The sequence below is a fragment of the Diorhabda sublineata genome, chromosome 7 (genome assembly GCF_026230105.1).
Source record: "Diorhabda sublineata isolate icDioSubl1.1 chromosome 7, icDioSubl1.1, whole genome shotgun sequence".
In the NCBI taxonomy this organism is placed as follows: Eukaryota; Metazoa; Arthropoda; class Insecta; order Coleoptera; family Chrysomelidae; genus Diorhabda; species Diorhabda sublineata.
The window spans coordinates 13,801,838-13,819,123 of NC_079480.1; the positions used below are offsets into that span (position 1 = coordinate 13,801,838).

The 17,286-nt window shown below is 30.7% G+C and overlaps 1 protein-coding gene across 1 annotated transcript in view; it reads right to left on the reverse strand.

Annotated features, from left to right (window-relative positions):
- Positions 1–17,286, reverse strand: part of LOC130446406 (receptor-type tyrosine-protein phosphatase delta-like) — a 51,166-nt gene that overhangs the window by 17,668 nt on the left and 16,212 nt on the right. The window contains exons 10-20 of the mRNA XM_056782652.1: positions 16,967–17,098; positions 16,018–16,154; positions 13,975–14,152; positions 12,873–12,934; positions 10,708–10,888; positions 10,533–10,651; positions 5,184–5,370; positions 4,774–5,103; positions 3,588–3,823; positions 3,458–3,527; positions 860–1,032 (exon numbers count right to left, since the gene is read on the reverse strand). Of these exons, the coding sequence (XP_056638630.1) occupies positions 860–1,032; positions 3,458–3,527; positions 3,588–3,823; positions 4,774–5,103; positions 5,184–5,370; positions 10,533–10,651; positions 10,708–10,888; positions 12,873–12,934; positions 13,975–14,152; positions 16,018–16,154; positions 16,967–17,098 (1,805 nt within the window). The remainder of the gene's footprint in view (positions 1–859; positions 1,033–3,457; positions 3,528–3,587; positions 3,824–4,773; positions 5,104–5,183; positions 5,371–10,532; positions 10,652–10,707; positions 10,889–12,872; positions 12,935–13,974; positions 14,153–16,017; positions 16,155–16,966; positions 17,099–17,286) is intronic.

The window sequence follows — 17,286 nt, forward strand, 5'->3', positions numbered from 1 at the left end:
GGTAGATGAGGAAGCAATTCGAAGTGAATTAGTTCAATTTAACCATCGTTGCCATCGACTTGTGAATCAGTACACTGTCTTGGTGAAACGGTTGATTTTTCTTCGACATATAAGGCTGTTTGTCCTTTATTTTTACATTCAAACCATCCAATAACTCTATGTAGTATTCGTTATTGATTGTCTCACCCTTTTGGTGATAGTCAATGGACAATATTCCGTGCGCATCCCAAAACATTGAAGCCATGACCTTCCCAGCTGACTGTTTTGTCTTTGGAAGTAGTTCACCGGCTGCAGATCACTCAGATGATGATCTTTTTGATTCCGGAGTGAAGTGATGGATCGATGTTTCATCCATTGTTACATATCGACGCAAAAAATCCGACTTAATAATTGTAAACATGTCCAAACACCTACTCTGAATCATCACGTTGTTGTTTTTGATCGACTTTGAGTAAACGCGTAACCCATTTTGAAAAAAAGCTTTCTTATGGTCAAATGTTCATGCAAAATTGTAAACATACAGCCTTCTGATATCTATACGACCTCAGTTATCTCACGCAAGTTCAATTTACGATTAGATACAACCAATTTGTGGACTTTTTTGATGATTGGATGACCAGAACGTTCACCATCGTTCACCATCATTGATGTCTGCACGACCACGTTTAATATCAGCAAAATGATAGAGTAGAGTCCGGATAAAGTTACTGCGATGATGGTCCAAGAAAAGACAGTGCAATAGGTCAAAGTGTAGAGGTAGTAAATTTATCAAAATCAACTATTGAAGTTATAAGAGTTGTTCTAATGGTGTCATGTGATACAAAGGCAGATTTGTGTCAAATTTTTTTGTAACATTTACCTTGTAAGTATATGTCAAATTGTACTTATCTACTGGTTTATTCACTGGATCATAAGATGATTCTTGAATATCGAAGCTTGTCAGTTTTCCATTTGTATTGTTCGGATGGTACATCGTTAAATACAAATTATCGTCTTTCCAATAATAAGTAATATTATAAGGAGAACTAGGTCCTAAAAATGAAGGAACACGATAGAAAAAAAGAAAATCTTCAAGCTTAACGATATTAGAACCAGACTGGAACAATATAATGATTACTAAGTACTTTTTATATTTTGATTTACTTTCACAGGTGGCTTTGTAATTGATCTGAAGTTTGTCTAAAAAATTTTCGACTCAAAAAATAAATTTCAGTTATGTTAATTTAAGGAGAAGGCAGTACTAGATGCAAAAGAAAAAGGATGCAGTACTACACATATTATGAACAAAGAATTCAGAAGAGGACATTGGTGGAACGCAAGAGTCAAAGGAACAGTTAAGAAAAAATAAAGAAATACAAAAACAAATAACGGAAATGAAGAAAATAATGAAATGAAAAAAGATCGTGGACTGAGTTTGCCTTAAGACGAAATGCCAAGAAAGGTTAGCTCTAAGAAAACATTTTACTCAAAATCAAGCTGTAGAAGCAAATGGGATCATAACACCATACAAGACATGAATAGAAATGCCAACAAATAGTATACGGATAACTCCAATACAGTAATGGAAAAGTTGGGAGAGAAAATTGGAGAATATCTATAAGGAAATGTGAAATTCAAGGAAAAATAAAATTAAAATTTTGCAGAATGACAAAAATGAAATTTGAAATAATTACTAGATGGAGAATAATAACAGAAGAAGGTGGATAAGAAATAAAATTGGTTAACCCAGATGGACAAAGAAACAGAAAACATGTAAAAAAGGAAGAGATAACAGAAGCGATGAAAAAAATTCAAGCAGGAAAACATTGCATAAAAATGAGGGTGCAGAAAATAGAAAATTACTTTAAGCTAGACTGCCTAAGAACTAAAATAAATGGAATATTTAGATTAAGGTTGGTTAGGAAGGAAGGAAAGACCCAAAGGAATACAAATAATTAACAGAAAACTTAAAAAAGCTTCTGATAAGATAGACATATAGAGGGCCTTAAAAAGCAAAAGAGTAAATGAAACATCGATAAACAATATCAACGATTACAAGTAAAACTATAAAAATAAAACACAAAATGTCAAAACTATTCAGGACAACGCGGGGAGTGTGACAGAGATGTATACTAAGCCTACTGTTTTTTCATCAGAAAAATCAGTATCATCAGTATCAGAAATGATCTATGCAGATGATTTGGTACTAATCGCAAAAGACGAAACATAATGTTATATCACCTATAAATTAATGTTAAATCTCACATTGTCAATTTTGTAACTTAATAATTATATAATAAAGAATATCAGTATATTCCAAAAATCATACATCGTGAAAAAGTAATTAGAAAAAGTGACAATCGTTTGGAAAAGTTGGCGGAAAAAATTGTTAGAGTGAGTTACCAAAAGTAAATGAAAATTTGAAACGTAGAATTACAAAAATAGTGAGTTACTACAAGTAAATGAAAATTCGAAAGTGTGAATAGTGACCAGAAAATCAAACGGAGAGTAACAAAAAGTAGACGCCAGACGCCAGATGACTAAGATTAGAATACATTGAAAAGTCTCAGAACATCAACGACAATGACAAAAAATTAAATAAAATATACCTAAATGGAAAAAAATAGAACATATGAATAATTTCAGAAGCCTAGGCTGAAAAATAATTTATGAATTAAGGATAAAATAAAGGAGAAAACAGGGAATCCAGGAAAAATATTGGAAGAATAAAAATGACCTTCCTGACAAAAAAGTGACTTTTGAGGGCAGAAACAAAGCACAATACAAAATCAAAATATTAGGATACAGAGCATGAAGATAATATATTTATAGAAGAATGAATATGAGGCGAAATTTTGGACAGGTCTATAAATACAGAAAAAATCTAAAATCAAAACGGTATTAAAATAGACGAAGTGCAACTAAGTTAGTTTAAATACGAGAAAAGAAGATAAATCAGTTGAAGGGAGTTTAGAAAGTAAGAACAAGAAAATGGAAAACTAAAACAAACATGGTATGATGAAGTTAAAAAGAATGAGAAAGGAATGGAATAAGACAGAAAGTAATGAATACAAAAGAATGAAGGAGTGATTCTACTCCACTTCACACACGCCTTACACTCGCAAAGGTAGTAAGGCTTAGGATTAAGTTATTAAGTACCTCGTAAAGCAATCGCTTAAATTTCCGTATGTTTGATGTATAATATCAAAAGGTTAGGAGAGTAAATTAACTTCCAAAGAAAACAAAAAAGAAACTATATTTTTTTAATATAATTTCGATATCGTTTGAAATGCGTATTGTATCAACGAAATCGATATGAAATCTTCAAAAAAATATATTGAAATTGAAAAAAAAGCAGGGAGTATATCCTGTGGAATTGAAAGTAGAGTAAAAATATGAATATTTACTAGGTTTCCATACTTTATCATAACACTCTGTACGTTTTGTTAAATTTTTATACGGATAAATAAGTACTTACCTACAGTTTCCATAATAAAATAAATCGTTAAGAAATTTCCATATTCTGTACCCTTATTTTTTGCTTTTACCTATAATGAACGTAATCAAGTTCAAATAATGAAATTTTAAATTTTTCTAATTGATCTCACCTTCACATAATATATGCTTCCTTTATAAAAATGATTCCAAATTGTAGCGCAATGGTATTCCTTCCATAATTCACATTGTACGGGTTCGACTGTTTCGGAGACTCCATTGTACGTAATCCAATATCCTCCCAATATACCAGTCGGTGGATAAGGTGGTTTCCATCTTATAAAAACTTTACTCTTGTAAGAATGGTATTCTTTTGAATATAACATCAAATCTGATACCTGATGCGGCTCTGAAACATAATTAGAGGTTATATCTGTTATAATTTTCCAATATAGCATCGTTCCGCATCAATATACTGCTGCCAACGAGTTCTCCAATCTTCGTACGCATCCAGGACCGCCTGGCTGGAATGACGTTCAGCTCCTACATCATGGACTCTTGGAACACCTCCACCGAGCCGTGATACTTTCCCTTAGGCGTTAATTCTATTTTCTGGAATAGAAATAAGTCTGGGATTATCCTGGTAGATCAGTTGGTCCCTTACTCCTTTCAAAACACTCGCTGCAATAAACCTGCAATAAACCTGCATAATCATGTCGTTTCCAACAAAATTAGGTCCCATATCGCTGCTCCAGTAAACACTTCAAATTTTTTATGCTTTTTTAGAAAATTATTTGAGCGTCGCAATATATGTTGCTCAATATCTTCCTTGAAATTTATAAATATAAGATTATGGATATTTATCACAAAATTATTTGAGTGACACCGATTTAGCCTGATCCAAAGCTAGATATAGATGATTTAGAACAAACGGTTATTGGAAATGTTAAACCATAAAACACCTTGTGCGTTAAGGATAGACCGATTCTTATGATAAATGCACAAATTACAAGAGAAAAGCTTTTAAAGCAAACACAGACATTTCAATCAAACGTCCCAATGTTCATTACTGTTGAAAATATGAATTTGTGGATTTTTTTTCACAAAACCATTTGAGTGATACCGATTTAGCCTGATGAAAAGCTGATACGTTATTCATTATATGCATATAAAATAATAATAAAAGCAAACATTTGTTTTTACATCTGTTGGAAACCTACAATAATGAAGCTAACATTTATTTGTTTTCCTCTTAAAAATTTTTTCAGTCTCGAATTTTTGAAATAAAAAGTTTCGATGTAAAAAACATTAAATAACTAATCAATTTAAGTGCATATCCAAAATTGCAAAAGTACTCACTATCTGGTAAAGTCTGGAAAGTTTTGGTGTCGCGATATATCCAATAACTACCATTGGTTCTTGATACTGAAAACTTTACTGTGTAATTAGCGAAAGGGTGAAAACGTACATTCTCGTTTTTCACAAATACGTAACCCTTCTCATATTTTTCAATATATTCTTGGTAAATAAAATTCAGTTCTGCACACAATAAATCAGTGCAATTGAAACCGAATTTTAAATAAACCGGTCCTGATAAATTAGAGCAGGGCAAATCATCTAAATATAATAGGGGTCCAGATTGTCCTAATTCTATCCTAGTAATGTTGATTTTTTCGACTTCTGATAAATCTATAACAAAAATATGCAATTACACAGATAATTTAATGGATAAAAAAATTCCAAATCAACGAATTTGTGATATTCCATACCTGTAGCACTCGTATTAAAATAATCTCGATAATCATCTCCCGGCCCTGCTTTTGTGTATGCTATAATATTAATCTCAAATTGTGTATACGCAGGCAGATTTTCTAAACTGTGATATGTTTCGAATGTAGTGACTTTTCTTGTTACGGTTCTAGTTGCATTGCTTGAACATCCAAGTGATTTTATAACCTAAATTCAAAATAATATTCAAAATGAGCAGTTTCATCGTTTTAATAACTATTAATAACAAAAACATTCTCTTTCAGAGCTGTTGTCGCCCCTTTCTACAGCTGAAATCACTATTAAATCCATTTTTATAGGCGCCACCCTGTAGAAAAGCCAGTGATAAGCTATAGAAATATAAATCCCAAATCCAAGCGTTACAAAGGTTCCAAAGAAACAAATAAAAGTAAACAGATCAGAAAAAGTGGAGAAATATTTGAATTACTCGAAAACAAAAAATAGTTCAAATGTACCGACCATTTTGAATACATATAATTGGGTAACCAGCTTGTAAAAGCTCAAATTACCGTTAAACTCATTTTCGGTGGGTACTATCCTATAAAAAATCTAGTGAGAAGTTATAGGAACATAAATTTCAAATCCAGCCGATACAAAGGTTCCAAAGAAACAAATAAAAGTAAACAGATCAGAAAAAGTGGAGAAATATTTGAATTAGTCGAAAACACAAAATAGTTCAAATGTACCAACCATTTGGAATACATATAATTGGGTTACCATCTTAAAAAAGCTCGAATTACTGTTAAACTCATTCTCGGTGGGTACTACCCTGTAGAAAAGCCAGTGAGAAACTATATGAATATAATTTTTAAATCCAACCGATGCAAAGGTTCCAAAGAAACAAATAAAAGAATAAGAAACAAGTAAATAATATTTAAAATACAGAAGGAAAGTGAATCATCCTATAAGAGTTGCTCTTGCCAGCATCTACAGCTCCCATATCCAGTTCAGGAGTTCTAAACCACTGCAATATCAATGATAGACTCAAGGAATAATTATTTTGCTAAGAAAAAGGGGAATGACACAGTTATCATATGAAGCTAGAAAGGGCTTAAATCTATTTCGATTAGATAAACATGGTTTTTAGTTACAGAAACATGGTTTTTAGTAACAGAAACATGATTTTTAGTTGAAGAAACATGTTTTTTAGTTAAAAAAACATGGTTTTTAGTTACATGAATAGGTTTTTAGTTACATGAACATGGTTTTTAGTTAAAAAAACATGGTTTTCAGTTACATGAACATGGTTTTTAGTTACATGAACATGGTTTTTAGTTAAAGAAACATGATTTTTAGTTACAGAAACATGATTTTTAGTTAAAGAAACATGGTTTTTAGTTAAAGAAACATGGTTTTTAGTTACATGAACATGGTTTTTAGTTAAAAAATCATGGTTTTCAGTTACATGAACATGGTTTTTTGATTAGACAAACATCGTTTTTATTTAAAGAAACATGGTTTTTAGTTAAAGAAACATGGTTTTAGTTACAGAAACATGATTTTTAGTTGAAGAAACATGGTTTTTAGTTGAAAAAAACACGGTTTTATGTTAAAAAAACATGGTTTTATGTTAAAAGAAAACATGGTTTTTTAATTAGAGAAACATCGTTTTTATTTAAAGAAACATGGTTTTCAGTTAAAGAAACATAGTTTTTAGTTACAGAAACATGAGTTTTAGTTGAAGAAACATGGTTTTTAGTTACATGAACATGGTTTTTAGTTAAAAAAACATGGTTTTCAGTTACATGAACATGGTTTTTTGATTAGAAAAACATCGTTTTTATTTAAAGGAACATGGTTTTTAGTTAAAGAAACATGGTTTTAGTTACAGAAACATGATTTTTAGTTGAAGAAACATGGTTTTTAGTTGAAAAAAACACGGTTTTATGTTAAAAAAACATGGTTTTATGTTAAAAGAAAACATGGTTTTTTAATTAGAGAAACATCGTTTTTATTTAAAGAAACATGGTTTTCAGTTAAAGAAACATAGTTTTTAGTTACAGAAACATGAGTTTTAGTTGAAGAAACATGGTTTTTAGTTACATGAACATGGTTTTTAGTTAAAAAAACATGGTTTTCAGTTACATGAACATGGTTTTTTGATTAGAAAAACATCGTTTTTATTTAAAGGAACATGGTTTTTAGTTAAAGAAACATGGTTTTTAGTTACAGAAACATGATTTTTAGTTGAAGAAACATGTTTTTTAGTTAAAAAAACATGGTTTTTAGTTACATGAATAGGTTTTTAGTTACATGAACATGGTTTTTAGTTAAAAAAACATGGTTTTCAGTTACATGAACATGGTTTTTAGTTACATGAACATGGTTTTTAGTTAAAGAAACATGATTTTTAGTTACAGAAACATGATTTTTAGTTAAAGAAACATGGTTTTTAGTTAAAGAAACATGGTTTTTAGTTACATGAACATGGTTTTTAGTTAAAAAAACATGGTTTTCAGTTACATGAACATGGTTTTTTGATTAGACAAACATCGTTTTTATTTAAAGAAACATGGTTTTTAGTTGAAAAAAACACGGTTTTATGTTAAAAAAACATGGTTTTATGTTAAAAGAAAACATGGTTTTTTAATTAGAGAAACATCATTTTTATTTAAAGAAACATGGTTTTCAGTTAAAGAAACATAGTTTTTAGTTACAGAAACATGAGTTTTAGTTGAAGAAACATGGTTTTTAGTTACATGAACATGGTTTTTAGTTAAAAAAACATGGTTTTCAGTTACATGAACATGGTTTTTTGATTAGAAAAACATCGTTTTTATTTAAAGAAACATGGTTTTCAGTTAAAGAAACATAGTTTTTAGTTACAGAAACATGAGTTTTAGTTGAAGAAACATGGTTTTTAGTTACATGAACATGGTTTTTAGTTAAAAAAACATGGTTTTCAGTTACATGAACATGGTTTTTTGATTAGAAAAACATCGTTTTTATTTAAAGGAACATGGTTTTTAGTTAAAGAAACATGGTTTTAGTTACAGAAACATGATTTTTAGTTGAAGAAACATGGTTTTTAGTTGAAAAAAACACGGTTTTATGTTAAAAAAACATGGTTTTATGTTAAAAGAAAACATGGTTTTTTAATTAGAGAAACATCGTTTTTATTTAAAGAAACATGGTTTTCAGTTAAAGAAACATAGTTTTTAGTTACAGAAACATGAGTTTTAGTTGAAGAAACATGGTTTTTAGTTACATGAACATGGTTTTTAGTTAAAAAAACATGGTTTTCAGTTACATGAACATGGTTTTTTGATTAGAAAAACATCGTTTTTATTTAAAGGAACATGGTTTTTAGTTAAAGAAACATGGTTTTTAGTTACAGAAACATGATTTTTAGTTGAAGAAACATGTTTTTTAGTTAAAAAAACATGGTTTTTAGTTACATGAATAGGTTTTTAGTTACATGAACATGGTTTTTAGTTAAAAAAACATGGTTTTCAGTTACATGAACATGGTTTTTAGTTACATGAACATGGTTTTTAGTTAAAGAAACATGATTTTTAGTTACAGAAACATGATTTTTAGTTAAAGAAACATGGTTTTTAGTTAAAGAAACATGGTTTTTAGTTACATGAACATGGTTTTTAGTTAAAAAAACATGGTTTTCAGTTACATGAACATGGTTTTTTGATTAGACAAACATCGTTTTTATTTAAAGAAACATGGTTTTTAGTTGAAAAAAACACGGTTTTATGTTAAAAAAACATGGTTTTATGTTAAAAGAAAACATGGTTTTTTAATTAGAGAAACATCGTTTTTATTTAAAGAAACATGGTTTTCAGTTAAAGAAACATAGTTTTTAGTTACAGAAACATGAGTTTTAGTTGAAGAAACATGGTTTTTAGTTACATGAACATGGTTTTTAGTTAAAAAAACATGGTTTTCAGTTACATGAACATGGTTTTTTGATTAGAAAAACATCGTTTTTATTTAAAGGGACATGGTTTTTAGTTAAAGAAACATGGTTTTTAGTTACAGAAACATGATTTTTAGTTGAAGAAACATGGTTTTTAGTTGAAAAAACACGGTTTTATGTTAAAAAAAAACATGGTTTTATGTTAAAAGAAAACATGGTTTTTAAATTAGAGAAACATCGTTTTTATTTAAAGAAACATGGTTTTCAGTTAAAAAACATGATTTTTGGTTGAAAAACATGGTTTTGGTTGAAAAATATGGTTTTTAGTTAAAAAAATCATGGTTTTTAGTTGCATAAACATGGTTTTTTAATTAGAGAAACATCGTTTTTAGTCAAAGAAACATGGTTTTTAGTTACACAAACATGGTTTTTAGTTACATGAATAGGTTTTTAGTTACATGAACATGGTTTTTAGTTAAAAAAACATGGTTTTTAGTTACATGAATAGGTTTTTAGTTACATGAACATGGTTTTTAGTTAAAGAAACATGATTTTTAGTTACAGAAACATGATTTTTAGTTAAAGAAACATGGTTTTTAGTTAAAGAAACATGGTTTTTAGTTACATGAACATGGTTTTTAGTTAAAAAAACATGGTTTTCAGTTACATGAACATGGTTTTTTGATTAGACAAACATCGTTTTTATTTAAAGAAACATGGTTTTTAGTTGAAAAAAACACGGTTTTATGTTAAAAAAACATGGTTTTATGTTAAAAGAAAACATGGTTTTTTAATTAGAGAAACATCGTTTTTATTTAAAGAAACATGGTTTTCAGTTAAAGAAACATAGTTTTTAGTTACAGAAACATGAGTTTTAGTTGAAGAAACATGGTTTTTAGTTACATGAACATGGTTTTTAGTTAAAAAAACATGGTTTTCAGTTACATGAACATGGTTTTTTGATTAGAAAAACATCGTTTTTATTTAAAGGAACATGGTTTTTAGTTAAAGAAACATGGTTTTTAGTTACAGAAACATGATTTTTAGTTGAAGAAACATGGTTTTTAGTTGAAAAAACACGGTTTTATGTTAAAAAAAAACATGGTTTTATGTTAAAAGAAAACATGGTTTTTAAATTAGAGAAACATCGTTTTTATTTAAAGAAACATGGTTTTCAGTTAAAAAACATGATTTTTGGTTGAAAAACATGGTTTTGGTTGAAAAATATGGTTTTTAGTTAAAAAAATCATGGTTTTTAGTTGCATAAACATGGTTTTTTAATTAGAGAAACATCGTTTTTAGTCAAAGAAACATGGTTTTTAGTTACACAAACATGGTTTTTCAATTAGAGAAACATCGTTTTTAGTTAAAGAAACATAGTTTTTAGTTAAAGAAACATGGTTCTCAGTTAAAGAAACATCCCTCGTATCTAAATTAGGATTTCCTTTTCTATACTCACTTTATAGGTTATGTCGTATTTTTCGATTATGCCATATTTCGGTTCGGGCTCTAGCCAAATAAGTTGAACTTCTTTCGGAGATAAGATATTGAAATGTAGATTTCGTATAGCAGTTGGTACTAAAGCATAAACATTTTATTTAATCGTTAAAATCTGATTTAGAAGAAGTACCTACCGCCTTCATCAGTTTTGAAAGAGATCGGACCGATTTGTTGGATACCATTGTATACCATATAAAAAACATATTCGGTGAATGGTTTCAAATTGAGTATTGTAAAATTTTGAGAAAAAAAATCAAATTGTTTATACCCTATATAAAATTTGTATTTATACAGTTTACAACTAGCTCTTGTTAACTGGAAAAATAAATAAACAAATATAAACAAAAACCAATGTCGGACTAGCTCAGTGGTCGCCAAATTTTTGAGTTTGTGAGCCATCTTAGTATTTTTAAACTTTTTAGTGAGATACCTAGGAATATTGGGCCAAAGAAAGTACACAAAATGGATTTGAAACCATTTATTTCTAGTATTATCGAAATTTATAAGTAACAAAAAAAAGTTTAAATGTTCATTTCAATGAGAGGAGTGGAATTCTTATTGGCCATAAAGTATTTTCTTAAGGTTTGGAGAATATATTGTAGCCGTCATTCTGATGCAGTTGTCCAAATCTTCATCAATCAGTTTGTTTCTATATTTGTTTTTTACGAATTCCATACTTGAAAAAGATACTTCTCACAATTATGTAGAACTGAACAAAGCTTTCAATCTCAATGCAACTTGAACCACAATTGGATATTTTTCCAGTAGTAGAAAGGGATTTTAGGTACAGGCCATTTTGAAAATCAACAACTTCTATTTCAACGACAGACTGATCTCCTCCAAAATGTTTTACAACACAAGCTTAAAAATCTTCTGCATCGATCTCTACAAAGGAAGAGTGCCACAATCAATACTCTTTCAAAATATTGGAATCGTTGATCAAATTGTTGTGTGAAATAATTTTCACGTATTCTTGGTTATTTCTGCTGTGTTTTTGGAGGATTTTATTTGTCGACGATCCGCTTAAGACTAAGAAAGTGCTTAAATTCTAACTTATGAAGTTATATTTTTTCCCACAGCTTCTTTGAAAACAATGTTACATCTGAAATACTTCCACCGATTTTCTTATCTTTGCCTTGAGGCTTCAAGTTTAAGCCATACAGTTCTATCAGTGAGAAAGGAAAAATCTTGTAGTCATGTGCGATCTTCCAATTCGGTAAGATGCTCACCCCGATCTTTCAAGAATTTCACCAGTGTAAGTAGCAACTCTGAACAGTCGTCTTTGAAGTGCATGATCTCTTATTTTTATTTACTATTTTGATAACTGTTTTCATGACATTGCTCATACTTAAGAATTTTAAGACACATAGGAATAAATCCTTTCTCCACGTCTACCATTGCAGGAGCTTCATCCGTAGCTAGGACCCCCAAATTCTTCACAGGAAAGTTTTCAGATTCAACGAGCTTTTTAAATGCTAAAAATATATCATTTCCAGTTGTATGCTCATTCTTTTGTTTCAACATCATCGAATACCATTCTTACAACAACAGCCAACTGAGCTGTATCAACTATATCAGTTGATTCGTCAAGTTGTAAGGAAAAATAACGATCAAAATCAATTTTAAGCTGTGAAACTAAATCAGAACTCACAACTTCAACTTTTAGCTTCACTGTATTAGCATAAAACTGAACAGATGTAATAGTAGACATAATTTTTTGAAGTTATCAAATAATGTATCCGCAACTTCTAAAAATGCAGTTTTAATCAACCCACTATCTTCGTACGGTTCCCTTTATTGATCTTGGAAACTCGGAATGACTGCCTTGTTCTTGTCTAGTGTTTTAAAAAACTTGATTGTTGTGCATTTAGCCAAGATTTTAACTGCATCACCTTCTCTGTTCTCATAACTAAATTCAGCGGATAATATTTTTCGATTCCACTGTGAACTGTCTTGAAATGAAACTCAACATTTCCTCTCTTTCCAATAGAGACATTCACATTACAAAGTAAACACACACATTCATCTTTAGCTTTTTGCTTGACTTAGCCATAGTAAAAACAAAACAAGGGAAAAGCTTGAACGTGTACACGTACATACGGAACAGACATAATCTCACTGTAGCTACACGCAATAACAATTTCCGGCAATGACTAATCGGCTGCAGCGCTTCCAGGCATTCAGTGTTGCCAGCCCGCTGAGCGTCACCGCGAGCTAACCAAAATTACCCCGCGATCGACTATTTGGCGACCACTGGACTGGCTCAATGTTTTATGATTTATGTAAAAAAATAACTTACACTTAACTTAACTTCCGCACTAGTATTTCGTGGTAGTATATGAATGTCGTCTTCTGTTAGGACTAAAAATTAAAACAAAAACATTTCATTATTTGATTTAAACCGTTTAGTGGCATCCACACTGACCCCTCTACATCGATCTCTGAAGATGATAACTCGTAAATCGAAACACGCGTTTAACTGTATTATTCTAATGAAAATAGTTTGAGGGACTGGAATGTAACGTCGTTTCTGCGCATGTCAATATTTAATTGTCATTTATCAGCTAGTAACTTATTATAAAGATATTTTTGATGTTATTGTTACTAAATAATTGAATATTATATGTTTTTTGCAATTTGGGGTGAAATGGCCATTTAAATACCAGGTATTGTCAAATATGGATAAAAGTGGAAGGAAATTTATGTCACAAAATCAAAGAGTTCTTAAACAACCTTGCTCCACCATCAATTTACATCTGATTGGAAAAATAAGCAAAGCAGATGTTTAGGCCCCCTATAATCTATCCGAAGAGATCTACCATGGCTTCAACTACACCATAAGGATCAATTTTTTGCTCGCTTGATCATTGGACATCACTTTTTAATCCTCCTTTCTGAATAGTGTATTCTATAACACTCAATAAGTCCTCATACAGATAACACCAGCAGTAACACATCGCTTATTTTTTTGTTACTACCAATCTTCCAAATAACCGTGTTAACATTTTACAACATTTAGTTCAATATGGAAGGAAATATTTGAGGTTATGTGAACATAAATGTTATTTAGACTGCATGGCTTTAAACGTAATCATTGATGTTGCAGAACGCTTTTATTGCCTGAATTTTGCAACACTTTAAAGTTAAAAACTCACTTGGTTAAGTAGTTTTTTCCCCTGATTTACTTGAAAGCATGAGAAACAAACTGGGATATTCCAATAAGAAAAACCGAATTACTGACTTGGGTAAATACATTTTTATATCGGAGTATTCTTGATTTTTTATATTCAGGCCACTTTTTAGTTATTAGTTGTAGTAACAATCAAATATTCAAAATGAACAGTAATGGTGAAGTAGAGGTGAGGCGAAATCAATTTTTATACTGAAAATTTCAAACTTACGTTTACAAGACGTAGTAAACATTCTAAAAATTTTAAGATCATTTTTCATGTACTTCTTGGGTTTTCTGTTGGGAAAAATTATAGTTCTGGCTAAATAATTTGTGTCAGACTTGATATCATCAACAATGACGGAAGCTGGTGTACCCAATTTAAATTTTCCAATTGATATCCATATTAGCTAAAATGAAATATTTAATCCGTCAAAGTTTCATAGTAGTTTTGGCATCAATAAATTATCATTAACTACAGTATATAATGTGAATATTTACATAAAGTCTAGACTTATATAAAGTGAATTTTAAGTATGGGACGCCTAAAGTTTTTAGAAAACGTCTAGCACGATTTTAATGAATTTGTAATATGGACGAAATTAATGACAAGCTTGGAAAAATCTAGCTCCTAACCTGCAGTTACTTGCAGATTAAAGAGCATCTTGTTGTGGGAAAGAGAAATGCTACAGAGAAGTCGAAACATTTATTGATGAAGCAAAGACTCAAGTAGATATAAGCAAAAGAAAATTGAATGGAATTCCTAGGAATTAAGCCATTGGGAGAAACTTGCTATAAAGTCAGCAACCTCCTAAGGATCTCCAATCTTTAAAAAGAGCGCAAAGAGGACGTTCTACCCATAATGTAAATATAAGTACAAGCTCTGGATTTATGAAGAGTGAGTTTGAATATGGAACGCATAAAGAATTTAGGAAAAGTCTAGCGGATTTTTGAAAAAGTTAGTTTGTAATATGTCAAGTTTCACAAGCTACAAAAAAATCGAAACCTTCATCTGTAAGGAGAAGACTCTGGTAGATCTAAGCATAGAAAACTTCCTAGGAATCAAGCCAGTGAAGAAAATTTGTACTTCTTATTTAAACATAAACAGCAACTGTAGATTTATACAAAGTGAGGATTGGATCCATCCAACATCTAAACTCAAACCTGCAATTACTCGAAGATTAAGGAGCAGCTCAAGTTGTGGGAACGGGAAAGGCTTTAAGGAGTAGAAATCTTGATTGGTGAAGCAAAGACTCTGGTACATCTAACCATAGGACGTACAAAGAAAATTCCTACATTTTGATCCAGTAGAAGACACTAGCTGCAAAGCCAGCAGCCTCCAGAGGATCGTCAATTTTAGAGAGAGCGGCCAAGTAGACTACAAAAGGATTATCCAGGCAATCAGCTCCAACAAAACCTCACTATTCTTAATAATAGTATATAAATTGAAAACGATAACGCGAAGATTCTGGTAGATCTAAGCACAGAAAACTTGAAAGGAATTCCTACTAATTAACCCAGTAGAAGAAACTTGCTACAAAGTCAACAACCTCCAGAGGATCTCCAGTCTTTAAAAAGGCGACAAAGGGCACTGAAAACGTATTTTCCCTAATATAAACATAAACAGCAACTGTAGATTTATACAAAGTGGATTGGATCCATCCAACATCTAACAGTGCTCTAACCTGCAGTTAGTCGAATATTAAAGTACATCTCAAGTTGTGGGAAAGGGAAAGGCTCTAAAGAAGTAGAAATCTTGATTGGTGAAGCAAAGACTCTGGTACATCTAACTATAGGACATACGAAGAAAATTCCTACATTTTGACCCAATAGAAGACACTAGCTGCAAAGCAGCAGCCTCCAGAGGATCGTCAATTTTAGAGAGGGCAGCCAAGTGGATTGCAAACGGATTATTCAGGCAATCAGCTCCAGCAAAACCTCACCATTCTTAGTAATAGTATATAAATTGAAAGCGAGATTTCATGTTGAACAAATAAACTGTATAAAATTTTTTGTGTGGATATAGTATGAAACATCTAAGTGGAATGAATTCAGCGACTCTATTAGATAAAATAAAAGATGGAAATTGAGATGTCGTAGCTCTCAAAGATACATAAATAATTTAACAGTATTCTATTAGGTGTTGAGGTGTAATAGCAGTTTTTGTTAATTTTTGGGTAACAATGAAATGGAAGTATCTACAGAACCACAATATTTGACGAAATATATTTCACAAAAAGGTGACCAATAGTATACAGTCGTTGAAAAAACTTACCTCAGTCTTATTTTCTGCATATTCGTAAGAATAACTGTCACCTCTGCCTTCGTATTGCTGATCCGATTGTACTATTATGAAACTGTTATCACCAATTGAAATCACTTCGGGTGGGTTTATAAAAAAAGGATAATCCACTAAAACATTTGTTGAACAGTTTATTTTTAGCTATTTTTGATAATAATCTAGAAAACTACGAGCAAATTATAAATGATTAATTGAAAAACAGAGACTACAAAATCGAAATCTGTTTTGGAATTTTAAAACAATTTCGATGCATTTGAATATGTGACTAATTGAAGCTAAGTGCTTGGAAATAGTTTCAATTGCCCAAACTGAATAAACACAACTAGAAGTATAGGCCCTTTAAACTAATTGTCCCTCAGCACACGCTTTCTAGCGCTGCCGTTCTTCATACCAGCTCAACTGTCACCAAATTCCACTGGAAAGAGATCAAATACTTGAATACGCCTCGTCATACAGAGCTAGCTTTCCCTCCAAACCATTGATCAGCAATTTGATGCTCAAAAACTAAGTAGTCGCTCATATATAGTTGCCGATGTATCTTGATTTTCGATAGTACTTTTCGCTTGACCAGCTGCTCTTTTTCGAGTTCCACTTAAGATACACACTTATTAATATCCATTAATTGAAAGTGTCTCAACTATTCGTCTTTTGTACACGAATTTCCTCAGAAAAAAATTAAAAAATATCATCATAATTGTATGGTGACATTATTTCTTGATATTTCTTGAACGAATTCGACAAACGAAAGCTCGAATCGCGTCTAGTGCATCTAAATTAGTGAATAGTGCATTTAAAAAATCAATTAGTTAAGTGTAACAGAAAATAAACAGCGAGTATAAATTTATTTGACTCATAGTAACATTATTTCTGTTTTTAGATACTTGAGCGTTTTTTATTACAAAGATTTGTGTAACTTACTCACCTATTTGACAGTTTTTTCCCATATAAGGTACTTCACATTCACCTAACGAACAAACGCCATTTTTTACATCATATTTTCCCTTACAGTGACCTCTTTTGGCACAAGCGTGATCATAATATCCATCATCACAAGCTATAAATTTTTGAAAAATTAATTTTAAACCCAAAAAGCTAATAAAAGTTTGTATAGATATCTATTATGATCAAAATGTTTTTTTATTTTCACGGCAAAACAAAAAAAAACAGACTTTATACAATCGCACGCACGGCTACACTGGTTTGTCTACAGGAACGATAAAGATCGTATTCGAAAGAGTAGGC